Source organism: Myxine glutinosa, chromosome 13, assembly GCF_964187855.1.
Source record: "Myxine glutinosa chromosome 13, kmMyxGlut1.1, whole genome shotgun sequence".
Lineage (NCBI taxonomy): Eukaryota > Metazoa > Chordata > Myxini > Myxiniformes > Myxinidae > Myxine > Myxine glutinosa.
The window spans coordinates 13,028,198-13,049,986 of NC_136273.1; the positions used below are offsets into that span (position 1 = coordinate 13,028,198).

General features: G+C 43.9%; 1 protein-coding gene across 6 annotated transcripts in view; it reads left to right on the forward strand.

Annotated features, from left to right (window-relative positions):
• The window catches only part of LOC137438612 (BAR/IMD domain-containing adapter protein 2), a 123,207-nt gene that overhangs the window by 75,685 nt on the left and 25,733 nt on the right, over positions 1-21,789 (forward strand). For all 6 annotated transcript variants that reach the window (XM_068133816.2, XM_068133819.2, XM_068133818.2 and 3 more), the window contains 2 exons: positions 13,793-13,854; positions 14,581-14,652. In XM_068133816.2, coding sequence (XP_067989917.1) covers positions 13,793-13,854; positions 14,581-14,652 — 134 coding nt within the window. The remainder of the gene's footprint in view (positions 1-13,792; positions 13,855-14,580; positions 14,653-21,789) is intronic.

Genomic DNA, 21,789 nt, shown 5'->3' on the forward strand with positions numbered 1-21,789 from the left:
TGCAACGAAGGGTCAGAATTAATGGAAACGAGTCCTTAACTGACATAGACTAAGAATAACTAGCAAGATGTCCTATAGTTGTCTACGTGAGATGCGGTGGACCTGGATGCGACATTTAATGGGGGGAAATAGGGGGAGGTCGGGTCTACAGAGTGTTGTTTACAGAAAGTGGGACGAGGGAATGGGGGATTGGGGATAGTTGGGAAGTATTGAGGAAATAGGGGAATATTTACAAGCGGATATGGATGGATGCAAATCCCATATCCGCAACTATATATATATATATATATATATATATATATATATATATATATATATATATATATATGTATATATATATATGTGTGTGTGTATATATATATATATATATATATATATATATATATATATATATATATATATATATATATATATATATATATATATATATATATATATATATGTATATATATTGTTACAGACGCGGCTTAGATGTTATTTACCGAGCGGTTTGGTATGACCACGTCTGCACAAGTTACCCGATTATACCCGAACGTTGACTAATCGCGCTACGCTCGATCAATGAAGGAAAAGACACACGGCTGGGATTAAAATGACACGACACCAGGGATACGGTTCTCAAGACCTCCGGAGGAGATTATATTAAGGCGGAAGGTTAGATTACAACTACAAGAGGGACATCATAGAAAGACAGGCACTTAGACACACTTATATTAACCCCAACAGACGACAGATAAACGGGACAAAAGGCTGACTCACACGGGGATTGATGGCAAGGAAAGCGGGTATTCGATGGCCAGCACAAGGTGCACCTTGTGCTCAGGGACAGGATAGCGCGGCCCAAAAGATGCAGGGAGGTCTCTCAGCGCTCGGAGGTGGCTCTCTTGTCTTCTCAAGGCTCAAGCTCGGGGCGCATCTGACCTCACATCCGGTAAGTCGCTGCGTATATCCGGCGGGGAGTGACACGCGCTCGGCTCGTTAGCTCCGCCCCAGATGGAATCGGCTCGTTGCTTCTCATTGGGTGCATGCGGGGGGGTTACCGGCTCCGCCCTTGACGAGGGGCTGACAGGGAGCCCCTTCGTGGTAACCCCGTGGAGCGCATGGTCATGGCGGCTAACCGAGCTGGTGGGAGGACGCACACTCCCCCCGCGCGCCGTGGTTGTAGTTGTTGTTGTAGCTGTAGTTGTTGTTGTTGTTGTTGTTGTTTGGGGAAGAAGATGGAAGGAGGTATGGGAAGGTCCTAAACTCACTACTGGTGCCATATAATCACATTCTGGTGCAACGAAGAGTCAGAATTAATGGAAAGGAGTCCTTAACTGACATAGACTAAGAATAACTAGCAAGATGTCCGAAAGTTGTCTACGTGAGATGCGGTGGACCTGGGCACGACATTTAATGGGGGAAAAAGGGGAAGGTCGGTTCTACAGAGTGTTGTTTACAGACAATGGGACTAGGGAATGGGGGATTGGGGATAGTTGGGGAGTATTGGGGAAATAGGGGAATATTTACAAGCGGATATGGAGGCCAAATTCCATATTCGCAACAATATGTATATATATATATATGTATATATATATGTATATATGTATATATATATATATATATATATATATATATATATATATGTATATATATATATATATATAATATATGTATATATATATGTATGTATGTATAAAAAATATTGGCACCCTTGCACTTTTTTCAAATAACTCACAATTTTCTCGAAAAATAAGTTGAAACTAGAACTGCCACTTTAAAACTGCTGGCAGTGATGACCGGTTTACTCGCACCCACTTTTGATGCAACCCCACTGTTGATACAACCCCACTTTTGATACAACCCCACTTTTGATACAACCCCACTTTTGATACAACCCCACTTTTGATACAACCCCACTTTTGATACAACCGCACTTTTGATACAACCCCACTTTCATTGGACATGCTTTGACACAACCCCCTTGGATACAACCCTGATAAACACACACACACACACACACACACACACACACACACACACACACACACACACACACATATATCCCCCCACCCCTAACACACACACATGCACACATCCCCCCCACCCCCAACACACACACACACACAAACACATGCACACATCCCCCCACCCCCCCCAACCCTAACACACATGCACACACACACAAACACCCACACACCCCTCCCCCCACACGCACACACATATCCAGACAAGCGCGCATCCCCCTCCCCCCAACCCCAAGACACATCTCACACACACATCCCCCGACACACACCCCCATGCCCCCCCCCCCCACACACACACATCCCCACACACACACACATCCCCACACGCACACACATTCCCCCTACCCCCCACCCACATACACACACATACACACACACAAACACATGCACACGTCCTCCCACCCACACACACACACACACACACACATCCCCCCACCCCTAACACACACACATGCACACATCCCCCCCACCCCCAACCCTAACACACATGCACACACACAAACACCCCCACACCCCTCCCCCCACATGCACACCCCTCCACACGTGAACACACACACATCCCCCCCCACCCCATCCATTTTAAAAAATATTTTCGTTTAATTAACGATATCTGCCACCCGTGGAAGAACGTCCTGCCGTGGCATGACGTCATCCGTGGCCCGTGCCGTATGTCAGCGGAAGAACGAAGTATCCCGTCGATCGAACTTGGTCAAATTTTTCATGATTGTCACCAAATTTGTTGTGTTATTTTGTTAACTCATCCGAGGCAATACGACAATCGAAATCCGATTTGAAATCGGAGCCAAATTGACGCCGTAAGATCTGCCTGCACGTGTGGATATTTTACCTGTGGAAGATTCACTTTGGAAATGCGCTCCATTTAAAATGTTAGATTTTGGATAACTTCGTCATTTTCAATCGGATTTCCACAAAATAAAGGTCACCATTGCTTGCAGATACCTCTCTTTCTCCTTAAAATTGAAGACAGGATGAACTTCAGAGCGAGAAATAAGCCGAGGCGGCGGAGAGTTTTACAATGTTATTTTCCAATGTAAATGACAATATCGTGTAGTTTTACGAAAATTCATCACAATTTGCCCAGATTTGTTGCATTCGAATGTTAACACCCTCTAGCGACTGCCAAATCCGAAGACAATTTAATTTCCAGCTACCCTTAGCTCGTGAGGTGGTTATGTCACATGGCCTGGTCAAAAAAAAGTGTTGTGGTTCTTCTTCTTCAGGCAATAACAACTTCTAGTTTCCAGACCGTACATCCAATCATCTTGAGATTTTGCACACTTGTTACTCTTCATGACTTCAGCTAGAGTATGAAGTTTCACGTCAATCAATAAAGCGATTCAAGAGATATCCATTAAAAAAAAAAATTTCGTTTAATTAACGATATCTGCCAAACCACGTGACCTATCGCAAATTCTAAAATGACATTATAGTAGACTGACATGCTGAACAGATCTGTGAATTTTCTCCTCGATTGGATCAAAAATGAGGGAGGAGCTAGGTTTTAAAGGTTCATGCTTAAAAACGTCATAGCTCTGAAACCATGTGTCGGATGATGTCGTGCTCGGTGACTTTTTTGTTCGTCATGAGTATGCGATTCTGCTTGCAAAGTTTGGCCTCGATCTGTTCAGCCGTTGCAGAGAAAAAGCGGTTTTCGTGTTTTCACGAAAAACAATATGGCTGCCGAACCACGTGACCTACGACGTCATATTTACCATTATAATATTCTACAGACCGAGTCCCTCCTATGGTGAAAATTTTATCTCAATCGGCCGTATTATTGCAGAGAAAATGTTTTTTAAAGGAAATTAAAACTTAAAATGGCAATAGCACTCACTGTGAGACGTGGCCTGGCAGGACAAAATGGTGTGTTTCTTCTTCTTTCAACAATAAAGACTTATAGCTTCGCGACCGTACATCCAATCATCTTGAAATTTTGCACACTTGTTACTCTTCATGACTTCTACTACAGTATGAAGTTTCACGTCGATCAATAAAGCGATTCAAGAGATATCCATTAAAAAGAAAATTCGTTTAATTAACGATATCTGCCAAACCACGTGACCTATCGCAAATTCTAAAATGACATTTTAGTAGACTGACATGCTGAACAGATCTGTGAATTTTCTCCTCGATTGGATCAAAAATGATGGAGGAGCTAGGTTTTAAAGGTTCATGCTTTAAAACGTCATAACTCTGAAACCATGTGTCAGATGATGTCGTGCTCGCTGACTTTTTTGTTCGTCATGAGTATGCGATTCTGCTTGCAAAGTTTGGCCTCGATATGTTCAGCCGTTGCAGAGAAAAAGGGATTTTCGTGTTTTCACGAAAAACAAGATGGCGGCCGAACCACGTGACCTGCGACGTCATAATTACGATTAAAATATTCTACAGACCGAGTCCCTCCTATGGTGAAAATTTTATCTCAATCGGCCCTATTATTGCAGAGAAAATGTTTTTTAAAGGAAATTAAAAGTGAAAATGGCAAAGGCACTGGGAGATGTGGCCTGGGAGGACAAAATGGTGTGTTTCTTCTTCTTTCAACAATAAAGACTTATAGCTTCGCGACCGTACATCCAATCATCTTGAAATTTTGCGCACTTGTTCCACCCGATGAGAGCTACATTGTATTAAAAATTCAAGTCGATCCATGCAGTGGTTCAAGAGTTACAAGCTTTTTAAAATTTAACTTCCATTATTTATGGCGGCCAAACCATGTGACTTATCAAAACGTCTCAAGTAACGATGAAACATCCCCCCATGTGGAACATTTGTGTAAAGTTTCCACTCGATATCCCCACAAATTATGGAGGTGATTCCATTTCTAGTTTGAAATTTTAAAATGTCATAACTCTGAAACCACGTGTCGGATGACGTCGTGCTCGCTGCCTTTTTTGTTCGTCATGGGTATCCGAATATGCATGCCAGGTTTGGGCTCGATCCGTTCAGCCGTTGCGGAGAAAAAGGGTTTTTTGTGTTTTTTCACGGAAAACAAGATGGCGGCCGAACCATGTGACGTATGACTTCGAAAATTTTCGCATTCTGAGTTTTTCTTAACTAAGCATCTGGGGAAAAAAATCTCATTTTCGGGGGAGAAAAACTGTGTTTGACGAATTCTAACCTCTTAACGTTAGCATTTTTGATATACTCAATACACATGTTTTTTGTTCCCATTGCAGAGTTCTTTAGAATGAGCCATTCCTCAAATTTTTCCATTGAGCCGTTTCGGAGATACAGAGGGACAAAGTTGAATGTGTTTTACAAGATGGCGCCCATACCACGTGACCTATGACGTCATCATTAGCATTAAAAAATTCTACGAGCCTAGCCGATCATTTGATGAAAATTTCCTGTCAATCCGACCAGCGGTTGCTGAGAAACTTAATTATGAAGTTTTCGGAGGTGCAAAATAGGGTGGAAGAATAATAATAATAAGAAGAAAAACTCTAGCAGTAATAATAGGTTTCTCTCCATTTCATGGAGAGTAAACCTAATTAACAAAAGTATTTGGTCTCCACAATTCTCTATTTCACTGTTAACATTACAGAACCTTTGTTTTTGATTCAGAACTTAATTTATTCTTTTAAATCAGAAAATAAAAATAAATTGCATTGACAAAATTATTGACATCCGAGACTTAATATTTGGTAGCACGGACTTTTGACAAACTAACTACAGTCAAGCACTTCCTATAGCCATGAATGAGCTTCCTACATCTCTACTGGCAGTTTGATCCACTCTTCTTGTGCAAACTGCTCCAGTTCTCCCAGATTTGAAGGGTGCCTTCTCCCAACTGCTGTTTCAGATCTCACCACAGGTGTTCAATGGGATGCAACGGAAGCCGAACAGTTCAATCTTGGTTTCATCAGACCACAGAATCTTGTTTCACACAGTCTGAGAGTCATTTAGGTGCTTTTTTGCAAACTCCAAGCGGCCTTTCATGCGTCTTTCACTGAGGAGAGGCTTCCGTCTGGCAACTCTGCCATAAAGCCTAGAATCGGTGGAGTGTTGCAGTGATGGTTGTCCTTCTGGAAGGTTCTCCCATCTCTACACAGGATCTCTGGAGCTCAGCCAGAGTGACCATCGGGTTCTTGGTCACCTCTCTTACAAAGACCCTTCTCCCCCGATTGCTCAGTTTGGCCGGGCGGCCAGCTCTAGGAAGAGTCCTGGTTGTTCCAAACTTCTTCCATTTAAGAATTATGGAGGCCACTGTGCTCTTGGGAACCTTCAATGCAGCAGAGATTTTTTTGTAGGCTTCCCCAAATCTGTGCCTCGACACAATCCTGTCTCTGAGCTCAGTTGGCAGTTCCTTCGACCTCATGGCTTCGTTTTTGCTCTGATATGCATTGTCAGCTGTGAGACCTTATATAGACAGGTGTGTGCCTTTCCAAATCATGTCCAATCAATTAAGGTGTAGAAACATCTCAAAGATGATCAAGAGAAATAAGAGGCACCCGAGCTAAATTTCAAGTGTCATAGCAAAGGGTATGAATACTTATGTCAATGTGATATTTCTGTTTTTTCTTTTTAATAAATTTGCAAAACTTTCTAAATTTTTTCTCTTTGTCATTACAGGGTATTGAGTGTAGATTGATGAGGGAAAAAGGAATTTAAACGATTTCAGCAAAAGGCTGCAACATAACCAAATGTGAAAAAAGTGAAGGGGTCTGAATACTTTCTGAATGCACTGTACCTCTTGAAAGTCCAATGCAGCTTTGCTTTGTTGTTTTGATTCATTCCGGCTGGGTGTCAGACATTCATCTGTAAGATCATGTGCATCATTACAAGCCCAAACAGGTTGTGTTTGTTTGCAATACCCACCATTTACATCATAATGTGCCATGTTCTGCCTTTCTGAGGGCGGTCGACCCTAATCCTTTCCATGCTTGACCACACCTCCACCGGTTGCGCTACATTGCATCTCGATCTGAAAATGAAACAAAAATGGTGACAGGCAATCGACTAAATATAGAGGGTTTAGTGAAACGATAGTGGCAGCCATTACTTCATTTTACATTTTGAGATAGAGTGCTGATTGGGAGTAACAGGCAATGCTTTTACCACAGAGCAGCATCTTGATTGGCAAAGGGAAAAGTTGTTGTTGGTGGCAACCCTGTCACACAGACCAATGATGTAATGATGACATGCCTTGCTCTCCTAAATTGTGGTACAAACAAAGAACACAATTTACATACATCTCATCATTGTTCCATTCTGATTGCGTTACACCCTGGCTGCTTGGTGTTCCACGTTGGTGTTTTGCGTTGGGGCTTAGCCATACGCTATTGGTGCTGCAGCTGTGCCCGCACCAGATCCAAATCCACCATTTTCTCCTGCGTCTTCCAATTTATTGCCCATATTTTTCATTTTCTGTTCCAACCCATCGATTTTTCTCATGAAATTTTGTTTCCAATTAATCCTTGCTTAATGTGATATGTGCCCCCCAGGATGTCAGTTTCTATTCATTCCCCCCTGCATTTGTTCTCCCAAATTATTAGTCTCCCCTCATTTAGTGTAGCCCAAAAAAAAGTTGGAAATGTCTTTCTATAAGGCTGTCATTCTCCTTTTGTGGTATTGCCCACATTCCTGATACCAAATGTCTGGTGCTCGGATTTTATTCACACCAAATGTAACTTGCTTCAACAAAAATAACTACTATACTTGGATTGTACGTGCCATTCTCTTTGACATGCTAAAACTGGGAGGTGTCAAAATTTTCACAACTGCCACTTGCAGGTACATTTTCATTAATGGTTGGATGTCCAAAATCCCAGAGGGAAACCATGACCAAAAAGCACCAGCAATGTCCTCGAGTAAGGTGTGTTCTAGAGAAAGGGGTGTGATTCCTCGTAATCTTGCATTGAGACAGATGGATGGATTTCCTCGTTTATCCAATTAAAAAACAAATCTTGAGAGCTGCCTTCGTTGGGACTGATAACGTTTTATGATGGCTGCTGATGTGCCAGGTAATGCTTCTGGGTCTCGTCTTCCATCAGCATGGCGATGTAGGACTGGGCGAGAGTAACTCATCGTTTGGTACCGTTGTTGAGGAACTTGACCTTGGCCTACAGTGACTGAGGTGTGGGGTCTGTCAGCCAGAAAATGGGTTGCTTCAACAAGAACACCTTGGCCTCTTCTTGGCTGTTTATGCAGAGGTTGAACATCTTCGACGACCGGCTACTGATGTATGCCTCCAGCTTTTCTGGAAACGTTTGAAGAGCTCCATCTCAGTTGGAACATGGTCTGGGTGAACGTCATACCAGTCTCTTGATTAGACCGTTCGAAGCCTGATGGACGTGTGCGGTGCAGTGCTCCCTCAAATGTCCCAATTGGCTACACTGAAAGCAAAACTCATTGGAGAGACAGACAGAGCTATTAGAACAAGGGGGAGCTGCTGCCACTGGAGGGAGAACAAAAGTCAGGAGTGGGAACTTCTCTGAAGAGAGCGAGAATGAGAGTGTGAACGGGAAGGAACAAATGGGAAATGTCTGGGGGAACCCCCCTTCCCTACAGTCCAAAGTGTCACTTCCCGGGATTACTCCGCATCTGAATGAGCCGTCCAATGACCGGGAAGCTCTACACCCTTCAGATTTCTTCACTATTTTCTGCTGACGATAAATTCCCGATGCAGTCTTGCCCTGAGGAGGTGGTCTTTTGGACTTCTGGCCCCTCCTCCTGCACTTGTTCTGTATCCATTCACCAGTGTCTATACTAGCCTCGGACGAGTCATTACTTTGTCCCTGGCAGCAGGGCCTCTTGAATTGAGGTTGTTCCCACCGACCCCGCCATTGGAGCAACCACCTTTTCCATCGTGCTCTCTCCTCCCACCTCAGTGGGCCCGGATCTCAACATAGGCACATCCAGGTCGTTTGTTTGTTGCTGGGGACAAGAAAGCTGTGGCCTCCTCTGTTCTCTCCTCCTTTCCCTTCTCCTCCATTTATGTAGGGAGGGGAATAACAGTGACAGAACAGACACCACAATCGGGTCCAGTGCTATTTGGGGGTGAGGGGGGTCTCTGGCTCTACCCTGCTCTCCTCCCCCTTTTCTCCCTCCTCTCCTCCCCTTTTTCTCCCTCCTCCTCCATTACTGTGGGGGGAGAGGTAGGGAAACAGGCACCACAGCCACAACACCTGTGCTTGTTTCGTGGGCACTGGGCAACACCCCACCTGCAGATGCTCGTATCCTGCTGCACATATTAAAGTTTAATTGTGTTAAACAAGATGATGACATCTGTAGAAATCGCTTCCTATAATTTTTTTACTTCCCTGACAACAGTTTTCTTTATTTATGTTGTTGGTAACTTTACACTGGACAAGCTTTTATTCACAACAATGATCTCCTTTTAGCTCGGTCATAATCCAGGGGAATAATTGTGGTCGTACCATGCTTTTCACATGATCTGACTCCAAACCTTTGTCTGAAATAGACTTTCTGCCAATGCCATCTCTGCTCTCCACACCTGGCTGGACAATTTTGTCAGAACATCCTGGCAGCATATCGCTCTCTCATGTCCTTTTATACATTCGTTTGTTAGAGATTGGTGTACTTCAGAGCAACTTCATGCAACTTATCTTCTTAGTTTGGTCAAATGATATCTCTGCTTCCCCAATTAACCCTCTGTTTTTATTTGTGGATTATCCCACCTTGTACAATACTCCGCCCCTCTCCACCCCCCCACACCCCTCCACCACCCACCCTGGCTGTTCCCTATCCCTGCACTTGAAGCATAGGCCACAGAAGTGTTGCTATCGAATGAGTTGGAAAACTATCAACTAATTTATATTCTTTAACATTTCTATTCACCAGCAGTTTCACATCCTCACTCTGTCACTTTTGAAAGACCATCTGGCAAATCAAAGTTGGTTCCTCTCTTGTCCACAATGTCAATTTTCTCTGCATTGCCAGATGTAAACCCCCACTCCTTGTAACCCACGCGTCCATTTCTCTGTGTTTATAAAAATACAATTAGAGTGAGAAAGCTTCCTCTTATGTTCTGTGCTGATATCTTGCTGAGCATCATCATAATCATCATCATATGATGAGGACATTGCTGATAAATTGAGATTGATCCAGAGGGATTTTTTTTTTTTGATTTATGTATGTTGGTATATTTTGAATTGCTCACCAATATACAGGTAGTGGACAAAAAAATGGAAACACCTGGGTAGATGAAGACACCAAGCAATGGCTTCCACACAGGTGGCACTGTTTGGAGATTTTGGTTTAAGGATTTTTTTTTTTTTGTATACAAGATCGAGGCTCGTGTAAGAGCTAACATTAATGGCACAAAAAGTCAAACAGACACACAAAACATATAATAAGGGGAGCGGTAGACAAGATGGGGAGAGAGGGGGAAGGACACAAACACAACATTTGAGAGCAGGGACATCGAGACATCTGTGGGAGGGAGAGTCCTTGGGGGGTGGGGAGGGGGAGGTGGGAGAGGTATAAAACATATGGACACTGCAAGGACTTCCAGGAAATAAGTTGGAATTTCAAAAAAGTGGATCTGGGGTGAAATTAGCAAGGATAGAAAAGATCAAGGTTTTGTATTGGGGAAGATAAGAGATGGTTGTGAACAGCTGTTTTAAAGACCTGGACGGAGGAGTGGGATTGAAGGGAGTGGGGGAGTTTGTTCCAGAGGTGGGAGAAAAGAGGAATGAAAGAGTGAAGGTGAGCAGAGAGCCTAGATTTTGGCAGTTTAACCATAAGAGGGTTGCTGGCAGATCTTGTGTGACCTGTAGGAATATTTGGGGGACAGAGCACAGAGAGAGCTGGGGGAGCAAGGCCGGAGAGGAGTCTGTAGAAGACAGAAAGACCACCAACCTGCCTGTGGTGAGTGAGTGAAAGGCCCTCGGCATTGGCTTCATCGAGGGAGATTCCAATAATTCTGAAAGCTTTGGTTTCAACAGCGTGAAGCCGAGCTGGGTGTGAGGCAGGAGCACCGGCCCAGAGGGGAGAACAGTATTCCATTGAGCTGCGGATGAAAGCCTTGTATGTGGTGAGGAGCTCAGGTGTGCCAAGGAAGGACTTCGCACGACGGAGGATGCCCAGTCGGCGACTGGCTTTCGAGGTCAGCTTGGAAATGTGGTTTTCCCAGGAAAGATCATGGCAGATAGTGAGACCCAAAAGCTTGAGCGACAGAACTTCTTGGAGAGGAATGTTGAGAAAGTACATGGGAGGGTTGTTCAGTCGGTCTTTTCGGAGAGACATCGTCAGAGTGTGAGATTTCTCAGGATTGAAAGACATGAGGGCAGGTCTGCAGAGAGTGAGGAGGCTGCAGACTGCCGATCTGAGGGATGAGGAATGGAGCAGCAGAGAGTGGAGTCGTCGGCAAAGAGATGGAGAGGATTTTCCCGAGAGTCAGAGAGATCATTGATGAAGAGCAGAAAAAGCACAGGGCCCAGAACACTGCCTTGGGGAACTCCAGCCTGAACAGGAAGGGGACTTGAGAGAAATCCATTCAGAGCCACATGTTGAGTACGACCTGAGAGGAAGTCTGCAAGCCATGCTTGGATATTTCCATGGATACCATAGGAGGGAAGTTTGGTGAGCAGAGCTGGGTGCCAGACCGTATCGAAGGCACATGATATGTCAAGGCAGACGGGTCTGATTTCCTGTTTGGCATTGAGGACCTCCATCCATTGTTGCGACAGCAGAAGCAGCATGTCCAGAGTAGAATGACTTGTTAATATTTTGTTCATATTAATATTTTGTTAATAATGTTAATATTTTGGAGAGCTCTGCATATGATTGAGGTGAAATTGTACTCTTGTAAATGTAATAACTGCAAGTTCTATGAATAGGTACACCTACGGATGTTCACCCAGTCTTTTGAGACTTTGTTGTGGGGAAGAGAGTGCGGCTGTGCAAAGCCTGGAGGTCCCCGAGCATTTTGGGTACACACAAAAGACTGGCTCATTTTTAAACTGTCTCCATCAAATGAGTTGAGTCATGAGCTATAAAGATGACTGATATGGAAATTCCTATAAGGATTGACTTGCTATTTCAGAGTTGTGGCGAGAAATCTGGGTCCTATAGGGTTTTACTAGTGCCTTAAACTTGTGGTGTAAACGACCAATTTGTTTGAAGGATTTGCTGAGTTTTAGCAGAAAGCCTTAAAATGTATATGCATGTTGTACAGGGTGTACCAAAAAGACCTGGATAACCTTGGTTGTTAATATATTTAGTACCACAAATGATAGAATGATACCCTTTGGTTTAAAATGAAAATGAATGAATTGGTTTGGTTTGGTTTAGATGATACAGAAATTCAGTTTTGTGTACACTATCAATACACTTCAATGCGAGCTCAGTTTGTCGAGTGCAGGACATCAAGGTGTTACATGAGTTCTTGCCATATTTGGCTCAGCATGTTTGCGTCCCCCGGTGCGCATGCAGCTGTAATCAGAGAACAAAGATCCTGCAGGTTTGCCACCTTGGTGATTTAGACAATATCTTTGACAAACCCCCACAGAAAAAAAATCAAATCAATGGGGGTTATGTCTGGTGATCGTGGGGGCCAGGTGGTTGGTCCGTCTCAGCCAATCCAGCGACCGGGAGTTTTTTCATTCAGGACGACTCGAATGACGAAGGCCCAAGGAGCGCCATCCTGTTGAAAATTTATATCGGTTTGCAGGTCTTCAATCTGTGGGAAGGCGAATCCTTCCAACACATTCATGTAAATTGTTTAGGTTTAGGTCCGTCATTTGGTTTGAGTTCCTACAGAATCTGCACCTTTTTAGGCATAAATCTTCAGTCTTTTATGCAAAATCCTGTGTACAGTGCTGGTTGGTAGTCCCTGTTCTCTGGATGCAAATCCTGTGTACAGTGCTGGTTGGTAGTCCCAGTTCTCTGGATGCAAATCCTTTGTACAGTGGTGGTTGGTAGTCCCAGTTCTCTGGATGCAAATCCTGTGTACAGTGGTGGTTGGTAGTCCCAGCTCTCTGGATGCAAATCCTGTGTGCAGTGGTGGTTGGTAGTCCCAGTTCTCTGGATGCAAATGCTGTGTACAGTGGTGGTTGGTAGCAGTTATCTGAATGCAAATCCTGTGTACAGTGCTGGTTGGTAGTCCCTGTTCTCTGGATGCAAATCCTGTGTACAGTTCTGGTTGGTAGTCCCAGTTCTCTGTATGCAAATCCTGTGTACAGTGGTGGTTGGTAGTCCCAGTTCTCTGGATGCAAATGCTGTGTACAGTGGTGGTTGGTAGCAGTTATCTGAATGCAAATCCTGTGTACAGTGCTGGTTGGTAGTCCCAGTTCTCTAGATGCACTTCTGATTGATTTTCTGGGACTTTATTTAAATGATTCACACACTCATTCAGCGTCTGCTGCACTTGTGCTTGGTCGACCGGTACTTTTCTGTTTCTGACAACGTCTGGTCTCATTAAACCTCTTGTACCAATCTCTGATACTGGTCCGCGATGGCGGATTCCTTCCACACATTGTACGGAAATTACGCTGACCTTGCGTGTCGGATCTTGTCTCGGTTAACCATTCGACACACTGAGTTTTCTCCTGTGCAATCGCCATTTCATTTTACATTAAACCACTAGACCTGCAAATAAAGAAAACTTTGCGTTTCTGTATCATATAAAACAAAGTGTATCTTTGTATAATTTGTGGTACTAAATATATTAACAACCAAGGTTATCCAGGTCCTTTTGGAACACCCTGTGTTGGTACAATGTGCTCGTGTCTGCGAGTCATGTAATATCATAGTTTAGTTCAGTTAGTTGATGTTTACGATGGTGTGGTTTGTATCTGCAGGTGACTCGCTGTTTGAAATGGCAGAAGTACATAGGCAGATACAGATGCAGATGGAAGAATCGGTAAGGAATGTGGAGTGAAATATGGATTCAGGAAAACGTCATTTTGCCCATCACACCCATGTTGCACCCTTCTCTTACCATATTTATTTGCTTTCATTTATATGTACTGTTTTTTGTTATTGCTGTTTACTTGCTTTAAATATGCCTAGCATTTCTCATGCATTTATTTCATCGAGAGTCAAGATATCCATATAATCATCACCGTAGGTATAATAGATTTTTTTTCCATGTGATTTCTGAAAGAACAGCATGCTTTAATATCACTTTCAAATTGAGGTGAACGGTGCTGTCCACTGTTAAATTAAATAATGTTCATTTTACAACCTGCATTTACTGCAAGCAAGTGTTTTCACTTTGCGATTTGGCCATGGCCCGTGTCATGCCTTGCCCAAGCCCCTGATGTCTGGTCTCTTGCGTAACCACTCCTACACTCACGCCCGACCCCATATTGCACCCTGACTTACCCCTGCTCTGTCCTTCCCCATCCCTACCCACTGCCATCCTTGATAAAAAGGCAAAGTATGCAAGCTGTAACCTTGCCCACTCTGTTTTCTTTCCAAGGATTAATTTTGGCCTTGGTGATGTGGCTCGTCTGTCTGTAATACAATTACTCTTTTCTGTTGAGCTTTAAATCCGTTTTGGCACAAAACTTATTTTGTTGATGGTAAAGGGCTATATGTCATGCAATGCTTCTTTTTTTGTTGTTGTTTTTGTTTTCAACTCCAGATTAAGACCTTTCGAGGGGAGCTCCTACTACAGTTGGAACAGAAACTGGATTTGGATTTGAAATTCCTTTCGGTAAGTTTTCGGTAAATTTCGGTAACTTTTTGGTAAATTCCTTTCGATATATATATATAATTATACATACTAGCTTGGCTCGGCTCGCTACGCTCGCCTCACCAAGCATCGTTACTGAGGAACAGGCTTATTTTAGCTGAGGATAATGACTGTACCTGAGTTGCTGTGTTGTCATGATTTACACTAATCATAATGCAAACAATTATTTTGCACAAATTTATTTGTAGTGTTTGTGATATTACATTTTTATAAGCAATTTAGGTTAAAGATTTAGGTTTAAAAAAATAAAACGATTCAAGAAAAGAAACCCTCAGCACTTACATGGGGGGGGGGGGGGGGGGGGTGGAGGGGAGGATAGGGGAGGTGCAGACTGGAAGTTTGGGTTTGAATGATTACACCGCACCACCACATAATGAAAAACACCTCACCATCACGTAATTCAAAACACCTCACCACCACTTGATTCAAAACGCCTCAACACCAAGTGATTCAAAATACCTCACCACCACGTAATTCGAAACACCTCCCCACCACGTAATTCAAAACGCCTCAACACCAAGTGATTCAAAACACCTCAACACCAAGTGATTAAAAATACCTCACCACCACGTAATTCGAAACACCTCAGCACCAAGTGATTCAAAATACCTCACCACCAAGGGATTCGAAACCCCCTCCCCACCACGTAATTCAAAACGCCTCAACACCAAGTGATTCAAAATACCTCACCACCACGTAATTCGAAACCCCCTCCCCACCACGTAATTCAAAACACCTCAACACCAAGTGATTCAAAACGCCTCACCACCACGTGATTCAAAACACCTCCGCACCAAGTGATTCAAAACACCTCACCACCAAGTGATTCAAAACACCTCAACACCAAGTGATTCAAAACACCTCTGCACCAAGTGATTCAAAACACCTCACCACCACGTGATTCAAAACACCTCACCACCACGTGATTCAAAACACCTCCCCACCAAGTGATTCAAAACACCTCAACACCAAGTGATTCAAAACACCTCCCCACCACGTAATTCAAAACACCTCCCCACCACGTGATTCAAAACACCTCACCACCACGTGATTCAAAACACCTCACCACCACGTGATTCAAAACACCTCACCACCACGTGATTCAAAACACCTCACCACCACGTGATTCAAAACACCTCACCACCACGTGATTCAAAACACCTCAACACCAAGTGATTCAAAACACCTCCCCACCAAGTGATTCAAAACACCTCACCACCACGTGATTCAAAACACCTCAACACCAAGTGATTCAAAACACCTCCCCACCAAGTGATTCAAAACACCTCACCACCACGTGATTCAAAACACCTCAACACCAAGTGATTCAACACACCTCCGCACCAAGTGATTCAAAACACCTCAACACCAAGTGATTCAAAACACCTCCGCACCAAGTGATTCAAAACACCTCCGCACCAAGTGATTCAAAACACCTCAACACCAAGTGATTCAAAACACCTCCCCACCAAGTGATTCAAAACACCTCACCACCACGTGATTCAAAACACCTCAACACCAAGTGATTCAAAACACCTCACCACCACGTGATTCAAAACACCTCAACACCAAGTGATTCAAAACACCTCCCCACCACGTAATTCAAAACACCTCCCCACCACGTAATTCAAAACGCCTCAACACCAAGTGATTCAAAATACCTCACCACCACGTAATTCGAAACGCCTCCCCACCACGTGATTCAAAACACATCCCCACCACGTGATTCGAAACGCCTCAACACCAAGTGATTCAAAATACCTCACCACCACGTAATTCGAAACACCTCCCCACCACGTAATTCAAAACGCCTCAACACCAAGTGATTCAAAACACCTCCCCACCACATAATTCAAAACACCTCCCCACCACGTGATTCAAAACGCCTCAACACCAAGTGATTCAAAATACCTCACCACCACGTAATTCGAAACACCTCCCCACCACGTAATTCAAAACGCCTCAACACCAAGTGATTTAAAACACCTCCCCACCACGTAATTCAAAACCTCTCCCCACCAAGTGATTCAAAACACCTCAACACCAAGGGATTCAAAACACCTCACCACCACGTAATTCAAAACGCCTCAACACCAAGTGATTCAAAACACCTCCCCACCACGTAATTCAAAACACCTCCCCACCAAATGATTCAAAACATCTCCCCACCACGTAATTCAAAACACCTCACCACCACGTAATTCAAAACGCCTCAACACCAAGTGATTCAAAACACCTCCCCACCACGTAATTCAAAATGCCTCAACACCAAGTGATTCAAAACACCTCCCCACCAAGTGATTCAAAACACCTCAACACCACGTGATTCAAAACACCTCACCACCATGTGATTCAAAACGCCTCAACACCACGTGATTCAAAACACCTCAACACCAAGTGATTCAAAACACCTCAACACCACGTGATTCAAAACACCTCACCACCATGTGATTCACAACGCCTCAACACCAAGTGATTCGAAACACCTCCCCACCACGTGATTCGAAACACCTCAACACCAAGTGATTCAAAACACCTTCCCACCAAGTGATTCAAACACCTCAACACCAAGTGATTCAAAACACCTCACCACCACGTGATTCAAAACGCCTCAACACCAAGTGATTCAAAACACCTCAACACCACGTAATTCAAAACGCCTCAACACCAAGTGATTCAAAACACCTCAACACCAAGTGATTCAAAACACCTCACAACCACGTGATTCAAAACACCTCCCCACCACGTAATTCAAAACGCCTCAACACCAAGTGATTCAAAATACCTCACCACCACGTAATTCGAAACACCTCAGCACCAAGTGATTCAAAATACCTCACCACCACGTAATTCGAAACACTTCCCCACCACGTAATTCAAAACGCCTCAACACCAAGTGATTCAAAATACCTCACCACCATGTAATTCGAAACACCTCAGCACCAAGTGATTCAAAATACCTCACCACCACGTGATTCAAAATACCTCCCCACCACGTAATTCAAAACGCCTCAACACCAAGTGATTCAAAACACCTCACCACCACGTGATTCAAAATACCTCCCCACCACGTAATTCAAAACGCCTCAACACCAAGTGATTCAAAATACCTCACCACCACGTAATTCGAAACACCTCAACACCAAGTGATTCAAAACACCTCACCACCACGTGATTCAAAATACCTCCCCACCACGTAATTCGAAACACCTCAGCACCAAGTGATTCAAAATACCTCACCACCACGTGATTCAAAACACCTCCCCACCACGTAATTCAAAACCCCTCAACACCAAGTGATTCAAAATACCTCACCACCACGTAATTTGAAACACCTCAACACCAAGTGATTCAAAACACCTCCCCACCACGTAATTCAAAACACCTCCCCACCACGTAATTCAAAACACCTCCCCACCACGTGATTCAAAACACCTCACCACCACGTGATTCAAAACACCTCAACACCAAGTGATTCAAAACACCTCCCCACCAAGTGATTCAAAACACCTCACCACCACGTGATTCAAAACACCTCAACACCAAGTGATTCAAAACACCTCCCCACCAAGTGATTCAAAACACCTCACCACCACGTGATTCAAAACACCTCAACACCAAGTGATTCAACACACCTCCCCACCAAGTGATTCAAAACACCTCAACACCAAGTGATTCAAAACGCCTCCGCACCAAGTGATTCAAAACACCTCCCCACCAAGTGATTCAAAACACCTCACCACCACGTGATTCAAAACACCTCAACACCAAGTGATTCAAAACACCTCACCACCACGTAATTCAAAACGCCTCAACACCAAGTGATTCAAAACACCTCCCCACCACGTAATTCAAAACCCCTCCCCACCAAGTGATTCAAAACACCTCAACACCAAGTGATTCAAAACACCTCACCACCACGTAATTCAAAACGCCTCAACACCAAGTGATTCAAAACACCTCCCCACCACGTAATTCAAAACACCTCCCCACCAAGTGATTCAAAACACCTCCCCACCACGTAATTCAAAACACCTCACCACCACGTAATTCAAAACTCCTCAACACCAAGTGATTCAAAACACCTCCCCACCACGTAATTCAAAACACCTCCCCACCAAGTGATTCAAAACACCTCCCCACCACGTAATTCAAAATGCCTCAACACCAAGTGATTCAAAACACCTCCCCACCAAGTGATTCAAAACACCTCAACACCGAAGTGATTCAAAACACCTCAACACCAAGTGATTCAAAACACCTTCCCACCAAGTGATTCAAAACACCTCAACACCAAGGGATTCAAAACACCTCCCCACCACGTAATTCAAAACGCCTCAACACCAAGGGATTCAAAACACCTTCCCACCAAGTGATTCAAAACACCTCAACACCAAGGGATTCAAAACACCTCACCACCACGTAATTCAAAACGCCTCAACACCAAGTGATTCAAAACACCTCCCCACCACGTAATTCAAAACACCTCCCCACCAAATGATTCAAAACACCTCCCCACCACGTAATTCAAAACACCTCACCACCACGTAATTCAAAACGCCTCAACACCAAGTGATTCAAAACACCTCCCCACCACGTAATTCAAAATGCCTCAACACCAAGTGATTCAAAACACCTCCCCACCAAGTGATTCAAAACACCTCAACACCACGTGATTCAAAACACCTCACCACCATGTGATTCAAAACGCCTCAACACCACGTGATTCAAAACACCTCAACACCAAGTGATTCAAAACACCTCAACACCACGTGATTCAAAACACCTCACCACCATGTGATTCACAACGCCTCAACACCAAGTGATTCGAAACACCTCCCCACCACGTGATTCGAAACACCTCAACACCAAGTGATTCAAAACACCTTCCCACCAAGTGATTCAAAACACCTCAACACCAAGTGATTCAAAACGCCTCACCACCACGTGATTCAAAACGCCTCAACACCAAGTGATTCAAAACACCTCAACACCACGTAATTCAAAACGCCTCAACACCAAGTGATTCAAAACACCTCAACACCAAGTGATTCAAAACACCTCACAACCACATGATTCAAAACACCTCCCCACCACGTAATTCAAAACGCCTCAACACCAAGTGATTCAAAATACCTCACCACCACGTAATTCGAAACACCTCAGCACCAAGTGATTCAAAATACCTCACCACCACGTAATTCGAAACACTTCCCCACCACGTAATTCAAAACGCCTCAACACCATGTGATTCAAAATACCTCACCACCATGTAATTCGAAACACCTCAGCACCAAGTGATTCAAAATACCTCACCACCACGTGATTCAAAATACCTCCCCACCACGTAATTCAAAACGCCTCAACACCAAGTGATTCAAAACACCTCACCACCACGTGATTCAAAATACCTCCCCACCACGTAATTCAAAACGCCTCAACACCAAGTGATTCAAAATACCTCACCACCACGTAATTCGAAACACCTCAACACCAAGTGATTCAAAACACCTCACCACCACGTGATTCAAAATACCTCCCCACCACGTAATTCGAAACACCTCAGCACCAAGTGATTCAAAATACCTCACCACCACGTGATTCAAAACACCTCCCCACCACGTAATTCAAAACGCCTCAACACCAAGTGATTCAAAATACCTCACCACCACGTGATTCAAAACACCTCCCCACCACGTAATTCAAAACGCCTCAACACCAAATGATTCAAAATACCTCACCACCACGTGATTCAAAACACCTCCCCACCACGTAATTCAAAACGCCTCAACACCAAGTGATTCAAAATACCTCACCACCAAGTGATTCAAAACACCTCCCCACCACGTAATTCAAAACGCCTCAACACCAAGTGATTCAAAATACCTCATCACCACGTGATTCAAAACACCTCCCCACCACGTAATTCGAAACACCTCACCACCACGTGATTCAAAACACCTCCCCACCAAGTGATTCAAAACACCTCACCACCACGTGATTCAAAACACATCACCACCAAGTGATTCAAAACACCTCACCACCACATGATTCAAAACACCTCCCCACCACGTGATTCAAAACACCTCCCCACCAAGTGATTCAAAACACCTCACCACCACGTGATTCAAAACACCTCCCCACCAAGTGATTCAAAACACCTCCCCACCAAGTGATTCAAAACACCTCACCACCACGTGATTCAAAACACCTCACCACCACGTGATTCAAAACACCTCCCCACCAAGTGATTCAAAACACCTCACCACCACGTGATTCAAAACACCTCCCCACCACGTGATTCAAAACACCTCCCCACCAAGTGATTCAAAACACCTCACCACCACGTGATTCAAAACACCTCCCCACCAAGTGATTCAAAACACCTCCCCACCAAGTGATTCAAAACACCTCAACACCAAGTGATTCAAAACACCTCACCACCACGTGATTCAAAACACATCACCACCACGTGATTCAAAACACCTCCCCACCACGTAATTCGAAACACCTCAGCACCACGTGATTCAAAACACCTCACCACCACGTTACTAAAAACACTTCACAACCACGGAAACAAAAGTTTGAGGGAGTAAGTCATTCAGTGACAACACAGACACTGCCCAGATATGTAGATATATAGATAGATGACTGTACCTGGGTTTTTATTTTTATTTTTTGGATACAAGGTCGAGGCTCGTGAAAGAGCTAACATTAATCACACAAAACGTCAAACCGACACACAAAATAAGGGGAGCGTTAGACAAGATGGGGAGAGAGGGGTAAGGACACAAATACAACATTTGAGAGCAGGGATATCGAGGGATCTGTGGGAGGGAGAGGGCTTGGGGGGGAGGTGGGAGAGGTATAAAACATGGACACTGCAAGGACTTCCAGGAAAGAAGTTGGAATTTCAAAAAAGTGTATCTGGGGTGAAAATTAGCGGGGGTGGAAAAGATCAATGTTTTGGATGGGGGAAGATAAGAGATGGTGGTGAACAGCTGCTTTTGAAGACCTGGAGGGAGGTCTTTAAAAGCTTTAAAACTTCAAGTCTTTAAAACTTCAAAATATATATATATTGAAGGGAGTGGGGGAGTT